This window comes from Corvus kubaryi, unplaced genomic scaffold, assembly GCF_017639235.1.
Source record: "Corvus kubaryi isolate FWS band 111438036 unplaced genomic scaffold, C.kubaryi_AGA036_p1.0 65444, whole genome shotgun sequence".
NCBI lineage: Eukaryota > Metazoa > Chordata > Aves > Passeriformes > Corvidae > Corvus > Corvus kubaryi.
In genome coordinates this window covers 17,798-33,832 of record NW_024582006.1, presented here as the reverse complement: position 1 = coordinate 33,832, position 16,035 = coordinate 17,798, and the positions used below count along the sequence as shown (strand labels likewise).

Here is a 16,035-nt window from a genome sequence, read left to right as displayed (position 1 = left end):
CCAGGCCCACTCTGCTGCCCCTGTCCTGCTGTGCCCCCCGCCCTGTCCCTCTTTGGGATCACACTGGGGCAATCGAGCCCCCCGGCAGTACCGCGAGTCTTTATTGAATTGCTCTGTTACAGCAAGCTCGGCTCCGGTGGGGAGTAGCGGGGTCCCAAGGCCAGCCCCAGATCCCCCATCCAGCTCAGACCCTGCAGGGCATCACCCCACCGCAGGGAGCCGGGGCCAGCCCTGTCCTGGCACTCTGACCCTCCCCAGCACCCACTGTCCCATGGGATGGTGACACCATGTTAGTGGGCAGGATGTACCCAGGCCTCCACTGTGCAGCTCCGGTGGTCCGCAGTACCCCAAAGCCCTGTGACCCCGGGTCGCGCTGCGATGACAGCTGGGGAGGGGTCTGTAGGAGTCCATGGGACACCATGCCCCACTCAGACAGCGCTCTCCTGGTAGCTGTCATCCTCCAGGAACGTGGTCAGCCTCCTCCCGGGACTGGGGACCGCATCCTGCTCTGGGGCTGTGACCTCCCCGACATCCCCATTGCTCTGCTCCTGGGCAAAGTGCACGAAGACCTGCGGGGATGGCATGATGAGAGACAGCACCATGGGACAAGGCCACCTCAGCCTCACACCCGCCTCCCCTGTCACCTGGTCCAGTGTGGTCTGGGACACAGAGTAGTCCTCGATGTGGCAGGGGCCACGATGTGCGGCCAGAAGGCTGAAGACAGTGGCCAGGGAGGCGACACGGGCAGGCAGGTGGTACTGCAGCAGTCCCCCGTGCCGCTCCCGCAGCACGATGCCGGGAAAGTGCTGCTGCAGCAGGGCCTGCACCGCTGCCGGGCCAGGGCCCCCCGCCCGCACCACCACCGTGTACCCGTCCCCAAACCTGCGGGGAGAGGGGACACTGCTGCAAGGACTGGCCATGGCCACCACCCTCAGGAGACCCCTGAGCCCCCTGAGCCGGTACCTGCTCTTGAGGTGCTGCACACTGCCCAGGCAGCGGAACCGGCCGTTGACCATGATGGCCATCCTGGTGCAGAGCGCCTCACACTCCTCCATGCTGGGGGAGCACGTGTGAGCTCCCCCGGGGCATAGGGACACTCCCCTCCGGGAGGGGTCCCACAAGAATAGGGGTGCTCCCTTGGTGGGGCTGCAGGCCCTTTGGTGGGGACTCACCTGTGGGATGTGAGCACCACGGACCGGCCGTCCCGGATAACGCCAAGGATGCGCTCCCACAGGAACCTCCGGGCTTGCGGATCCATCCCCGTTGTGGGCTCATCCTGCAACGGTCCCAGCCCAGGGTCAGCCTGGGCAGGACCCCAGTGCTGCCGTGGGGCCTCCCACTGCCCCCCTCACCAGGAAGACGACGGGGGGGCAGCCGAGGAGGGCGATGGCCGTGGAGAGCTTGCGCTTGTTGCCCCCGCTGTACTTGCCCGCCGGCCGGTCTGCATGCGGGCCCAGCCCCAGCGCAGCGATGCCCCACTGAGCCACCTGCGAGAGACAGAGGAGGTGAGGGTGGGGGCTCCCCATGGGCTAGGGGGCCAGGGTGCAGGCCCTACCCTGGGGGTCTCCTCCTCCGGGACCCCGCGCAGGCGGCTGTAGAACTCCAGGTGCTCCCGCCCTGTCAGCAGGTCCGTGATGGCATCAAACTGGGGACAGTAACCCATGTGCTGGTGGACGGACTGGAGGTCGGTGAGCACGCTGTGGGTTGGGGACAGGTGAGCACGGGGCAGGGAGAGGTGAGCACACTGTGGGATGGGGAATTGTGCCAGGGATACTGTGGCAATAGGGACAAGCAGCTGCAGGGATGAGGATGAGGATAAAGCAGGCTACAGGGCAAAGGGCCATGCGGAGCACGGGCTGGGGACAGAGATGATGGCATGGGTGCTGTGGGGACATGGAGAGGGGTCCGAGCCGTGGGGTCCCTGCATTCACCCACCTGTGCCCCTTCAACCAGGCCTCTCCCAGCGTCACCTCTGTGTCCCCTGTCAGCATCTTGAAGGTGGATGTTTTCCCGGCCCCGTTCACCCCCAGGAGGCCAAAGCACTGTGGGGGCAGAGCAGGGTCACCAGCAGCCCTGGCCCTGCCCACAGTGCTGTCTGTCTGTCCATCTGTCCCTCACCTCCCCGGGGGGGATGGCCACGCAGAGCCGGTCCACGGCCGGAGCCTTCCTGCGCCGGTACACCTGCATGGAGGAGAGGTGGCACCGAGTGCTCCCTCCTGTCACCGCCGGCATGGCCGGGGACTGCGGGGGGGGCTGGAGGTCACAGCAGGGTCCAGCCCCACGCACCCACCTTGGTCAGGTCCTTCAGCAGCAGGAGGTGGCTGTGCAGGGGGATGCTGCCCACCCTCGCCCGCTCCCTGGCCACATCCTGGTCCTCGTCCCCCAGTGAGGGCAGCTCCAGAGCCCGTGGCCTGTGGGAACAGTGGTAGGGGCACATCCAGGGCTGTCCACCCCCTTGAGCACCCCCAGGGTACCCCCCCGGCCAGTGCTCACGCCAGGCGCAGGAAGAAGCGGTGGTACTGCAGCAGGAGGGTGAAGAGGAAGAAGATGATGCCCTCGATGGCCATGGCAAACATGTTCTTCCCTGCCAGGTCCCAGGAGAGGGGGGACACAAAGCGCTTGTCCCCTGCAAGCAGCGAGAAGGGCTGTAGGCATGGGGGAGCCCCATGCTGGGCTTTGGGGAGGGTGAGCAGCCCTGACAGCACCAGACTCACCGAACCTCTCAAAGGCATCAGCCATTGCCTGATTCTTCACCATGTCAATGAGGCCTCGGCCCAAGCAGAAGTGGGGGAAGATGAGGAAAACCTTCTTCAGGACGCGGTTGATGTCATTGAGGTTCTGTCGGGGCAGTGAGGAGAGGGGTAGGGGAGCTGGCACTGGCCCTGCAGGGAAGGGATGGGGGGTCCGGGGCATCCCAAGGCTCACCTGGTCCACAAAGAGCTCCAGCACAAAGGTGGCCACGCTGCCGTTGATGCCGATGAAGAGGTTGATGCAGGTCAGGGCCACGTAGGCGGTGCTGGGGATGCTGAAGAGGAAGGAGGCTGGATACATCAGAGGGGTGATGGACCATCTGCAGGGGGGAGAGGCAGGGGCTGGCCAAGGTGCACCCCGCAGTCTGGGGGGATTGAGACAGCACCCCCCCTCCCAAGCACCACAACCCCCTCACCCCGGCTGCCCCCAGCCCCATAACCCCCTCGCCCCTGCTGGGCTCTGCTGCCCCATCACCCGTAGAGCAGCAGCAGCAGCACCAGGGAGGGCAGGTTGGCCGAGGACACGTAGGATTCCTGCTGGAAGCAGAGGAAGATGAGGATGACCAGCAGTGCAGGGACCAGGTAGTTGCACTGTGGGGATGGAAAAGCCGGGAAAGGGGTCAGGGGTGGGACCAGACCCCTTGGAACTGGTCCCTGTCCCCATCCCCATCCCCATCCCCATCCCCATCCCCACCATGTCCCAGGCGAAGTTGCCCAGCCAGTAGGTGATGGGCTTCATCCCGCTGACAAACTGAAGGTGCTTGGCCTTGCTGACCCTCTCCTCAATGAGGAAGACAACGAAGCTGGCCGGGACGAAGGACATGGCGAAGATCACGCAGATGGAGACCAGCACGTCAACAGAGGTGGCCATCCTGCCGAGGAGGGGAGAGCTCAGCAGGGGCCAGAGGGGGCTGCGGGACCCCCATCCCCAGCACTCACAGGGCGGCCTCAGAGAGCTGCTCCTTGGTGAGGTTGAGGGGATGGTTGGTGGCCGTGATGCCGAAGCGCGTGGGGTCGGTGCCGGGGGGCAGCCAGGCTCGCAGCAGCCCATTGCTGGCCACGTTGAGGAAGGAGACCATGGCATGCCAGCCCTTGTTGTTGAACCAGACCTGCAGCACGGAGAGGGCCGGGCAGCTCAGAGCCCCCACATACCCTGGCACTGCCCCTGGCTGTGCCTGCAGCACCCATTCCCACCAGGAGTCCTGCTCCCCTCCAGCCCCAGCCACTCTCAGTCCTTCTTGGGCTGCTCCACCCCCGGAGGGGACACAGCTGTCACATCCCTGCTGCCCCCCAGCTCTCACCCCTGAGGGACCCCCAGCCCTGGGCACACCTTGATATTCCTGCGGGCGTCCAAACCCTCGATGAAGCGGCTGAGGTTGGCCAGGAGCCGATCTGAAGGGCTGCCCTGGGTGCAGGAACACAGGGTGAGGAGGGCTCTCCCAGCACTGGGACGCCAGAGCTGAGCCAGGGTCTGAGTGCAGCCGTACCGGGGTGATGCTGAGCAGCACCCGGAGCTCCAGCACTGCCTGATCCACCTCTGCTGCTGACGGCAGGGCCTGGGAGCTGCCGGCGCCCAGGGAGAAGCCGCCGTACCTGCAGGAGAAACGGGGCTCCCAAACCTGCCAGAGAGACTCCCTCTGCCAGCGTGGCAGGAACTGGGCTTGAGGATCCACGTGGGCCCCTTCCACCCCACAAGATTGTACAATTCCACGATGCTACGAAACCTGCCACCCATTTGCCACCCCCACCCTTGTGCAAACTCAACTCTCCACCCACCCAGACAGCAGGAGGGGCACACAGCAGAGGGCTGAAGGCACCTGGATGATGGCTCTGCCCAGGGACCCCTCAGGCTCTCCCCAAACCCACCAGGGATCTCCTGCCTCTTCCCATCCCTGGCTGTGCCAGGGCCCAGTCCCTGCCCAGCTCACCTCTGCTCATTCACCCATTTCTTGTTCCTCAGCCTGAAAGAAATGAGGTGGGGGGAGACAGAGGAGAGAGAAACCCCCCGAGGGGACATTAGGGCAGCACCTGCCTACCCAGCCACATGTCCCCAGCAGTGTCCCCTTCCCCCAGGTGTCCCTGGGGTGTTCCCTTGGTGTCCCCACAGTGTCCCTGATGTTCCGAGTCGCAGCACTCACTCCTGCTGGATGATCTGGGGGTAGGTCTTCACCAGGTAGTCGGAGATGTTCCTGCCTGTCAGGTTCTGAAGGATGTCCCCTGTCCCCCTCTGTACCTTCAGGATGGACAGATGGGCTGGATGGACACCCAGCCCCATGACCTCCCCGGAGCATCACCTGCCCCCACAGCCGGCAGTGACAGAGCCCGGGAGCTACCCCCGCTGAGCTGGGGGTTACCTGGGGTGGTGGGAGCCCCCCGGCCCCCTCGGGACACTCAGGGAGCATCCTGTGTGCCCCTGGCCCGCTGCACTGACACGGGGGGGACGGCTCAGCCTGTGTCCAGTTCCCACGCCACAGCGCTTCCAGCAGGGATGGGGGGGCTGAGGGGGCCGAGAAGCCATCGGGGTGGGAAGCTGGTGGGCACAGCCCCGTCCTGGGCACCCGGGAGAGAGAGAGAGAGAGAGAGACCCCCATTACCAGTCCAGTGTGAGCCAGAGGCACCAGGACCAACCACGGGGATGGTTGGGAGTGCCATGGCATCACACCAGGTGGCTCCGTGGGCAGGTGGGCACTGAGGTGAGGGCTAAGCCCTGGCTGCCTCCTCCAGCCCCGTCCTGCGGGCACTCACGCCTTCTCCTCTTCCTTCATGCACTTGGTGCCAAAGCCGGGCTCGGCCAGGAGCGCGTCCAGCAGCCGGGCCGTGTCGGGGTCTCCCGGGGCATCGTTGCTGCCAGGAGACACAGGAGTGAGCTGGTGGCAGTGGGGGACAAGGGACACGGCGGGCAGAGAGCTGGGGACACACCTGAAAAAGGTGAACTGCTGCCCGTACATCCAGGGCTGGAGCTGCAGCGGCGGGTACTTCCCGAAGGGCGGCACGATGAGGCTGAAGAGCAGCGCGATGCAGACGAAGACGGCGGGGAGGACGATCTGAGGAGGTCGAGGGGTGGGGAGGGGGGGTCAGGGTTGGCTCTGCCCCACCCTGCCCCGTGCCCTGCCCCATCCCCTCCCCGCGGCCCCACCTGCGCGAAGAAGCCGCGGGTGCTGCGCCGGGCGTGGAGCATCCTCTTGGTGAAGAGAGCGCGGAGCTGGCGGCAGGTGAGCGCCCAGCCCCTCACCCTGCCGCAGGCCTGCCCCGCCGCCCCCCGCAGCAGGTCCGTCTCCCGGGGCTCCTCCGCTGCCAGGGCAGAGACGGGTCTGGCAAGGGGCTCGTGCCAGGCGGGGCGTGGGGGGACAGGGTGCTGGCAGGGGTATCCCCCCCCACCCCAGCAGGGACAGGATGCTGCATGCAGGAGACCCCAGCCCTCCCCAAACAGCTCCCAGCTCCTACCTCGCCGGGCTCCTTTGGCTCAATGTAAAGGAGAGGAGAGAGGGATTACAGCTGGGCGGGGGTCAGCACCCACCCAGGGCAGAGCTGGTGCCCCAAACCATCACAGCCCACCAGACTCCCGTGGCTGCTGCTCCCATGCCAGTTCTCCATCCAGGATAAGGGGGCTGGGATTTCATGTCCCATCCCAGCCCCTGCACAGAGCTGGACTCCCCCAAACCCACCCTCATCCTGGCTCTTTGCTCTGGGGACACCCCAAAACCGGCAGGTAGAAATGCTGCACGAGGGTCCCTGAGTATCCCCCTGCTTGAAGGGACATGTGTCTGAAGGGATGCCTGCTTGGATGGACACCTGCCCAGATGGACATGTGCCCCCAGGGGCTGGAGGTGGGGAGCACTCAGTGGCAGCTCGGGGGTCCCACCTCCCCATCCTTACCCAGCTCTCCATCGGCCACATCCACGTCCCCCGTCTCGCATGGGGCTGCTCCTCTCGCGGTCCCTGACAAAATGAGGACAAGATGCCAGGGCAGGGCCAAGGCCACAGGCTGTGACACATCTCTGCAGCCACAGGTACACCCAGAGGGGACCCCAGCCCTGGCAGGGACACACAGGGTGCTGGGGACACCCTCACACCTCTGCTCCAGGCTGCTTATCACCTCCCCAGCACCCCCGGTACCCCAGAGCTCAGCTGCAGCCAGGACTGAGGGGTTTTACCTGTGGTGTCAGTGTCCAGCCCTGTGTCCTCAGCCACCTTCAGGAAGATCTGGGGGTGTGGGAGGGCTGGTGTTAAACGCACACCAACACCCACAGCCCGGTGAGAGAAACCCCCTGAGGGCACCCTGGGAGCCCCTTGACCACAGTCCCTCTGGGTACCTCTTCCAGAGTGGTGTCGGAGATGCCGTAGCTGGAGACCCCCAGTTCCCCCAGGCGTGTGTCCAGCTCGCGGAACAGCTTCCCGAAGGTCCCATCCCTGGCCCCGCTGTAGGGCAGGACAAAGAGCACCTCGTGCCCAATGTCCTCCACCAGCCGGGAGCCGGGCACCAGCTTCTGGATCAGTGCTGACAGCTGGGCCACATCTGGGGGGATGGGGAGGGCTGGAAACCTGGGGCAGGAGCCGCTGGCTAGCGCAGCTGGCTACAGCTCCATGTGCCCGGCATCCCAGCCTGAGGGTCCACGGGGAAGGTGGGAGAGGATGGGGATCCCCTTCTGCCCCTCCAGTGAAGAGAGGTGAGGAGGCGGATGCAGGGCTGTGCACCCCCAGCTCCCCTGGCTGACGGGGGATGTACGGGGAGCAGCTGAGGGTGACACTGTGAGGGGACAAGACCCTCACCCACGGCGCTGGCGTCACTGCCCCGCTCGCTGCCCAGGCCTGTGTCACTGCTGTGCTCCGAGTTGCTGCCGTCCTGCAGGAAAGGGTGGCTGGACCCTGGCACCCCACAGCAGGACCTGGCCCCCAGTGCCCCCCAATACCCAGGACAGAGGCACTGGCTGCCCTTTGGGGGATGATCACCAGGGCAGAGGGACCCACCTTTTTGGTGACACTGGGGACAGTGCTGGTGTTGCCGCCTGTCCCGCTCCGCTCCCGCTTCACCAGGGTGAGGTGGTAGCCGGTGCCCAGCCTGGCCTTGAGGAAGAGGGGGGACCCACAGCAGCAGAGCCGGCCCTGCGAGATGATGGCGGTGCGGTCCCCCAACAGCTCCGCCTCGTCCATGTAGTGGGTGGACAGGATGATGGTGCGGCCTGGGGACCAGGAATGGACTTGACCCCAGATCCCCTTGCCAGACCCCCCCCCCCCCCATTGCAGGTTCTCCCCACCAGCACATCTCCCTGCTCGCCCCAGGCTGGGGGGCTCAGAGGGCGAAGGGGGGGACCCCCAGCCCTGACCTTTGCGGTACTTGAGCAGCAGCTCCCAGATGCTGCGGCGGGAGAAGGGGTCGACGCCGGCCGTGGGCTCATCCAGGATGACCACCCGGGAGCCGCCCACGAAGGCGATGGCCACCGAGAGCTTCCGCTGCATCCCGCCTGCAGAGGGACAGCGTTGGGGGGGCTCAGAGCCACCGACCCCCGCTCAGGCACCCAGCCTGACCCCTGCACGCACCCGAGAGGTTCCTGGTCTGTTCCCGGCGCTTGTGGGCCAACCCCGTGTCCTGAAGCAGCTGCTCCATCTCCTCCTGCACCTGCTGCTCCGAGAGCCCCTTCAGCCGCCCGTAGAACCAGACGTGCTCCTCCACCGTCAGGCTGAGGGGAGGGGGGGAGCAGGGCAGGGTGAGGGGCACAGGGATTGAGGGGGACAGCCCTGCATCACTCCCCACACCTCCCCACCCCTGCCTACATGTCGAAGAGCACGTTGTGCTGGGGACACATCCCCATGGATTTGCGGATGCTGTCGATATCGGAGCGGATGTCCCAGCCCAGGATATAGGCAGTGCCCGAAGTGGGGGGCAGGAGGCCAGTCAAGATGGACCTGGATGTGGTGAGGAAAGTGGGTCATGGAGTGCAGGAACAGCAGGGCTTGGGGTCAGGGTGCCCTGTCCTGCGTGGGGACCAGGTGGGGACAAGGGTCAGGCTCAGCTCCTGTCCCCAGCGGTGGCCATGCAGCCCCTCTGTGGCTCACATGGTGGTGGTCTTTCCAGCACCGTTATGGCCCAGGAAGGATGTGATCTGCCCCTCATAGAAGTCCAGGCTCAGCCCATTGACGGCCGCACGGCCACTGCTGCCATAGACCTTCACCAGGTTGCGGATGGAGACGCCGGGCTGGAGCTCGGCAGGCGGCTCCTCCACCAGCACTGGAAGCGATCAAGGGGTCACATCCCAGGCAGGACCCCTTGCTGGGGGCAGGACCACTCACCATGGGGTGCAGGACCCTCCTCTGGGGAGCAAGGCCTGGGCTGGAGGGCTCCAGCCCTGCTCCATGGTCACTGCCCTCGGCCACACAGCTCCAGGGTGGGCAGCGACTCACCTTGGGGTGCAGTGTGGGGGCTGATGTGGTACAGGGAGTGCCCAGCTGAGGATGACTCTCCAAACCAGTAACTCTTCAGGAAGGGGAAATTCCAGGGCTTGGGGATCCCGTACTGACCTGCAGCAAACGGGGCTGAGTGGGGCCGGGGCTGAGGGGCAGCTGGGGATCAGAGGGGCTGCACACACCTGGGAAGACACCTTCGAGGTACCAGGTCGCCAGGCCATAGAGGATAGCATCCAGCAGCAGCAGCCCCACGGCCGCAGCAAAGCTGTACGGGTCTCCTGGCACGGGGCTGGCACCCAGGTTGTGCCACTGGATGCCCACCCCCTGCTCCTCGTAGAGGGAGAAGTAATCGCAGCCGAAGCCGAAGGCCACAGGGGACAGCAGGCTCTGGGGATGGCGAGAATGGCAGCGTGGGCAAAGATTGGCCTGGGGGATGCGGCCCAAAGGCAAGCCGTAGGCCAGACGCAGCCTGAAAAACTGATCCTTAGTTTATATGTTATCACCCCTTTTACCCCAAAATATCCCCTTCCCTCAACCCTTGTCAAACCTCCCTAAACCCCAAAACTTCCCCTCTCACCACAAAGCTAACAAATCTCACTTATATTCCCTCTCAGAAGCCCCATCCCTGCCCAAAGATGAAATGTATCTATGTTGATGCTGTCCTCACTGCTGCCTCGATGACCTAAAAGTAGATAAGAGCCAAGACTGGGTCAATGACCTTTTTGGACCATGAGGAATAACGGGATGGATTGCATCTTTGATTAAGGGAGCTTTGTGGGTATTCATTGTAATTATTATTATGTTACTTATGGTCTCTTGCCTCCTACGTTGCTGCAGAAAGGCTGCCAGGAATGCCTTTTTAATAAATACAGAAGGGGGAGTTGTGGGGTATGCCCAGCCCCTGCCCTGGAGGGATCTCTGCTGAGATAAGAGATTTCGCAATCGCCCAGCAGGACTCCCTGGAAAGGCAACCACTTCTTTGGGTCATGGTGAGAAAAGACAGACCCACAATCCTTTAGGAGACCCTATGCAGATCCTTTGTAACCCATTGGCCTTCACCCATCCCCTGTATCCCTACACCCCCCACCCAGAGCACCAGGGGCACTGCAGAGGGGCAGCTCCGGGCGCTCACCACGAGGACGCGGATTGGGAAGGTGATGTAGTCGCGCCAGGCGACGCACAGCACGTAGGGCAGGTACAGCGAGAAGTAGATGATGCCACCGCACGCCGAGGCCAGGTTGGCACGGGGGAAGAAGGTGCTGATGAGGAAGCACTGGCTGATGGTGGCCACCGAGAAGGTGCCGAGGAAGAGGAAGATGACTGCTGGGTCGCTGTAGGGCTGGATGTTTCCCAGCTGCGGATGGAGGCAGGTTGGAGCCTGTGGAGCCCCCCATGCTGGCTCCCAGCCCTGATGTTCCCTGTGTCACCTGCCCTGTCCCCCGAGACCTGCAACCTGCCTTGAGGATGAGGACAAGGAGGGCAGAGCTGAGGAGGAAGGGGATGAAGCTGCTGAGGAACCAGCTGAGCCAGAGGATCCCACTGCTCAGCCCCATGGTCTTCATGGTCTCCTTGAGACGCGTCTCCTTCTCATGCACCACCCCCTTGATGATCATGGCCACTGAGTAGATCCAGGCCAGCGTCATAAAGAGAGGCAGCGAGTGGTTCAGGACTCTCAGGAACCTGGGGAGATACCACCAGACATTCTGCCCCTAGCTCAACACCCCCGGGCCACTGTTGGGCCAGGGACACAAGGGCACGACCAGCCCTGTGCCATCTCCCCGGGGCAGCGATGCTGCAGGATGCTCGGACGTGTCCCCCATGGCAGCAGGGGGGTCACTCAACAGTCCCAGCAGTTCGGAGCTGCCCCGTGCCCACTTACACATCATCCACATAGCAGGGGTAGGGCATCTGCTGGACGTAGACCCCTGTCCGTGGGGCAGCCCCAGTCTGCACCCGCACCACCGCCTGCTCCACCAGGTCCTGAATGTAGACAAAGCCTCCCCAGACATAGCGCAAGTCGCTGAAGGGGTCAGCTGCAGGGCCTGGGTCCCAAAACCTGGGGGCAGAGCACAGTGCTGGGACCAGGGATCCCCTGGCAATGAGCACAGGCTGCTTGGCCGGCTGTGGAGACACACAGGGTGGCCATCCTCCAACCTGTCCTTGATCTTGTTGGTCCTCGTGACATCATCGATGTCCATGCGGATCTTGTAGCGGACATGGGGTGGCAGTCCGGGGGCTGTGGCATTGATGGGGGGCTGGAAGACCACTGCTGCCCAAAACTGCTGCTCCTCCAGCAGCTCCAGGGCCCGGGCTACCAGCTGCTCCTCTGTGGCCACTGCCTCAATCTTGTCCAGGCAGACACACTGTGGGAAGGCAGGTAGGGGTCAGCGGGCACGGGGGCACAGGGGGCCAGCCCGCCCACAGCAGGGTGACACGCACCTCCATGAACTGTGACAGCATGCTCAGGACCGCGTCCACATCAGCGTACACCTGGTGCCAGGTGAGGCCCGGCCCCCCCCGCCGGCCCCGCCAGGAACGTGGCCAGCTCTGGCAGCTTCCAGGAGGTGCCGTTGAGGAACCCATCCAGGATCTGGGCTGTGCTCGGGGCCAGCAGCAGGTCCTGCAAAGCACCAGGGTATGGGAGGCCATGCAGCCCCCTCTGCTCCACCTGCACCCCACCCTGCTCCTGGCCAGCTGTCCCCCACCACACCCCACCTTGCACCCCACAGCAGCCCCATTCCCGATGGGAGGAGCCTGGGGTCACACACCTGGAGCACCTGCATCTCCAGGCTGCTGTTGAGGAGGGTGTAGATTCGGGGTCCCAGCTCCTGCCAGGCACCCCCCAACTCCCCCAGCACCGCCAGCTCCCGGAAGGTCCGATTCACCTGTGAGAGGGAGGTGAGATAGGTCCAGGATGAGACCCCCCCCCAAACCCCCCGAGCCCCCGGCGGCCCCCGCGCACCGCAGCCATCACACTGTCGGGGCCGGGCCCGGGTGGCGTGTACAGGATCTTCCCCACAAAGAGGGGCTTGATCCCCCGCCAGAAGATCTGTGAGAGGGGGTTGGACTCCAGGCTGCGGAGCAGCTCCCGGCAGAAAGGACCTGGGGGTGCAGAGCCCTCACCACCAGCCCCACACCACCAGCCTCCACTGCCCCACACAGCATCTGGCCGAACCCCCCACAGCCCCCCACTTACTGCTGCTGCCTGAGGCCACGGGTCTCTTCTCCGAGCTGTTACGGTCCAGGAATGCTTTGACGTCATTGTCCTCATACCAGTTGAGGGAGGGGATCCTGAGCCCCCCACCCTCGGGGTGTCCACAGGTGATGCGTGACAGGGCTGTGAAGGCGCCCGTGCTGGTGGTGCTGGTGTTGGGGGCCCTCAGCCCCTCTAACTCCTGCCGCAGCTCGGCCAGGCTGGTCATGGAGGAGACCTGGGGAGAGTGGGACGAGAGTGGAGCAGGGCACTGGGGGACAGGGACACTCAGGGACACGGTGTGAGTGGGTAGGGGGCAGGGGAGTGAGGGGTGTACCTCCTCCATCAGGGATGTTGCATCCCGCAGGAAGCTGCCCAAAGCTTCCACGGTGACAGCGATTCCGCCCAACTCTGAGCTCAGCTGTTCCTACAAGGGGACATGGGAAGGGGGTCACAGCCCTGCCGGGGAGGCCAGGGGTCTCTGTCTCGGTGCCTTCCAGCACCCGACCGCGCTGGGGGCTCACCGCCAGGAGCCGCGGGAAGTCCATCTGGGAGAGGAAGGAGCCCTCCATGGCACGGAGCTGGGAGCTGGGCAGTGCGCACAGTCCTTGCTGCAGGCTCTGGGTGGAGTCGGCGTCGCCCTCCACCAGGAAGCTCCCCAGGACCGAGGCGTTGCAGACCAGGGCTTTTAGCGGGAGGCGAATGCTCTCCAGGGAGAACTGGAGGGAGAGGGGGGGGTCATGATGCGGTCACCGGCAGTGGGCACCGGGAGTGGGCACCGCGCCGACACTCACGATGCGGGGGCTGAGCCGAGCCCCCATCAGCTCATCCACCAGCACCGGGGGCAGAGATGTGTTGGTCCGCAGGAACCGGGAGAAGGTCTCGTTCTCTCTCAAGTATTCCCTCACCGGCAGAGCTGGGGGAGCAGGGGTCAGACAAGGGGTCTCGCTCCCCCGGCACCCCCCGCCCCCGGTGCTCACCCCTCCGCTGATTCCCACTGTCCCGGAGCCGCCGCAGGGCGGGCAGGAGCTGGGCGAAGCTGCGCAGGAGCCGCTGCCCGTGGCCGTGGAGTAGGACCTGCCGGGCTTCGGTCAGGAGGCGGGAGAGGCTGTGACATGGGACATGGGGTGGGCAATGAGACCCCGGCCCAGCCCCGCTCTGCCCCGCAGCTCCGCGGCCCCGCCGCTCACATGGAGCCGTCGAAGTTGCCCACCACGCCAGGGGCCTCTCCCGCCGTGGGATGCCGGAAGCAGGGGTTGTTCATGTTGCAGATGATGCCCTGCAGCCAGGGCAGGGTCCCTGCCGAGGGCAGCGCCTTGTTGGGGAAGTGGCCTAAGGGAGAGGGAGGCAGGTTCAGGAGGGCAGTGCAGGACCCCCGGGACCCCACACACACCCGAGTAGGGCGATGCCAGCGAGCCCCCAGCCTGTGACCACCTCCCGTGTTTGTCCCGCCGGTGTCACCCCAAAGGGCTCCCGTACAGGGGCATGCAGAGGGGTCTCAGCTGGCTCAGGGGGTCCTGCGGGGGACACTCACACTCGTGCTGCTTGAAGGGCGGGTGGGATCGCCGCACTGAGATCAAGATAAGGAAGAGGAAGAGGGGCCACAGGATCTCGATAGCCAGCTGGATCTGGGGGAGGTGCAAGGTTGGTGGGGGTCTCGGTGCCCATCAGTGTCCAGGGCTCTGCCTGCCCCTGTGCCAGGCACCAGCGGCTCTGGGTAGCCCCATCCCAATCGCCCACTCACCCGCTGCCGCCGGCGGTAGGTGAAGTTCTTCCAGAGCAGCAGCCCCAGCTGGGTACCCACGGCCATCGCGGGGGTCCTGCGGGTGAGAGCAGGGGGGGGCAGCCCCAAGCCGAGGGCGACGGTTGGGCTCTCACTTCCTTCTGGTTCGGGGCTTATCACACCCCGGGCACAGTGCCGGGCACAGGGCTGAGCTCCGGGGCCGGCAGGAGCCGGACGGCATTCCTGCAGCAAAGCTCCTTTCCGGAGCTAAAGGCTCAAATCACATTCTTTCCTAAATCGAAAGCACCAGAATCGGGCACGAGCTCTGTCCAGGAGCCAGGAGCACGATTCAAAGCCGACGCCGGGCACAGGGAGCAGCCGGGCACCCCAGGAGTAGCTCCAAGCCCCGGCGAGCCGGGCAGCCAGGTGAAGTCTGAGACCTGCCCGTGCCTCAGTTTCCCCGTGAGAAGAATGTGGGTGGGGCTCTCATCAGCCCAGGAGCGGAATTGCTCCGGTGCCGCGGGCTCGAGGAGCGAGCTCCGACCCGGATCCCGCGGGTAGCAGCCGCGTTTCGGCCAGTTTCTGGGAATTCACCGGGGCCAGCAGCTCCGGGGCCCGGCGGCAAAGCTCTGCCAAGGCAGCTCAGTGACGAGCCCGGTGGCGGCGCCGGCACGACTCAACCCGCAGCGTTCCGCCTCGGTGCACCCACCCGCGCCCCGGGAGAACCGAGCTCCGGGGCGGCTCCCCGGTCACCGCGAGCCTGGGACACCACCACCACCCCCCACTCGCCCCTCGTTTTTCCCCGGGGCCGGGGGAGCCGCGCACTCACCCGCCGCCCCGCGCTCGCCGCCACCCGCCCGCGCCCGGGGCTAAGCCGGGTCCCGGGCGCAGCCGGGATAAGCAGGCACGGGGCAGCGGGATTAGGATCCCGGCTGGGAAATCCGCCTAATCGGCCTGCGGGGCCGGACACGAGTGGGTCCGGGGGCAGGATTCCTCCAGGGATGCACCGGGGTCAGATGGGGTGACACGGAGAGAAGGAAGCAGCTGCCGGGGTGGGGGTGACACGGGGAGACAGAGGTGTCTGAGTGTCCACATCCGCTGGGACCGGAGGGTGCTGCGGAACTGCCGGACCGGGGGAGTCCCAGCCCCGCGGGGGCGGCGGCTCTTTTCGGGACAAAACAATCACAGAATCCCTGGATCTTCCCGGGGGACTCGCGTGGGAATCTGCTCACTCATCTCACGAGCACAAACACGCCGCATCGCTGCAAGCGGGAGCTCGGTGGATCCCGCGACCCCGGCAACCCCCGGACCGGCAGCTCCCGGCCCCGGCACCCTCCAACCTCTCGTCCCCCAACCCGGTTCGGCCGCACGGAGCCCCGCTCTGTGCGGGGTGCGGAGTCACCGGGAGGCGGACGGGCCGGGAAGACGTGGGGACAGCCCGGGGGAGACAGGGACAGCCCAGGGGGGCCATGGAGACAGCTCGAAGGGACGATGAGGACAGGCCAGAGGGGACATGGGTACAGCTCGGGGGTACGACGGGGACACGAGGATAGCCCCGGGGGGGGGGCGGGGAGGCACTAACAGCCTCGGGGGGATGCTGGACGACCGAATCCGGCCGAGACCAGCAGCCGGGACACAGCCCCCTCTCTCCGCCCTCGCAGCCCCCGGCCCGGGACCCCCGTTACCTGATGCAGCTGCGCGGCCTCTTTAAGAGACCCCGCGTCCCCGCCGGGCGCGCGCAGGCCCCGCCCTCCCCGCGCTACAAAGTATCCGTGGGCGTGACGTCACGGGAACCGGCTCTTAAAGGGGCCGGTCCGGCGGGACGAGGAACAGGAGTACCGCTCCCGCCCCGCCCCGCCCCGCCCCGCCCCATCCCACCCCACCCCATCCCACCCCAGCGCATCCCAGCCCATCCCATCCCAGCCCACCCCACTCCATCCCATCCCATCCCATCCCACCCCACCCCA

At 65.6% G+C, this 16,035-nt stretch overlaps 1 protein-coding gene across 1 annotated transcript; it reads right to left on the bottom strand.

Annotated features, from left to right (window-relative positions):
* Positions 1 to 83: 83 nt before the first annotated feature.
* Positions 84 to 14,817, bottom strand: LOC121673450 (phospholipid-transporting ATPase ABCA1-like). The gene is given in 51 exon segments (XM_042046749.1): positions 84 to 569; positions 645 to 882; positions 964 to 1,056; positions 1,173 to 1,276; positions 1,353 to 1,487; positions 1,556 to 1,697; positions 1,936 to 2,042; positions 2,119 to 2,181; positions 2,291 to 2,411; positions 2,494 to 2,626; positions 2,715 to 2,838; positions 2,926 to 3,070; positions 3,226 to 3,341; positions 3,445 to 3,622; positions 3,690 to 3,859; positions 4,081 to 4,155; positions 4,238 to 4,343; positions 4,679 to 4,711; positions 4,889 to 4,983; positions 5,105 to 5,300; positions 5,496 to 5,594; positions 5,670 to 5,794; positions 5,887 to 6,041; positions 6,195 to 6,212; positions 6,627 to 6,689; positions 6,905 to 6,953; positions 7,064 to 7,266; positions 7,521 to 7,593; positions 7,719 to 7,930; positions 8,075 to 8,212; positions 8,289 to 8,428; positions 8,523 to 8,654; positions 8,805 to 8,976; positions 9,150 to 9,266; positions 9,335 to 9,539; positions 10,285 to 10,506; positions 10,610 to 10,832; positions 11,032 to 11,208; positions 11,307 to 11,515; positions 11,592 to 11,669; positions 11,671 to 11,772; positions 11,921 to 12,037; positions 12,115 to 12,254; positions 12,349 to 12,583; positions 12,683 to 12,772; positions 12,870 to 13,064; positions 13,140 to 13,261; positions 13,326 to 13,453; positions 13,536 to 13,677; positions 13,880 to 13,973; positions 14,090 to 14,817. Coding segments are annotated over 51 exon segments (6,756 nt in total). The 5' UTR covers positions 14,156 to 14,817; the 3' UTR covers positions 84 to 428.
* Between the last annotated feature and the right edge of the window lie 1,218 nt (positions 14,818 to 16,035).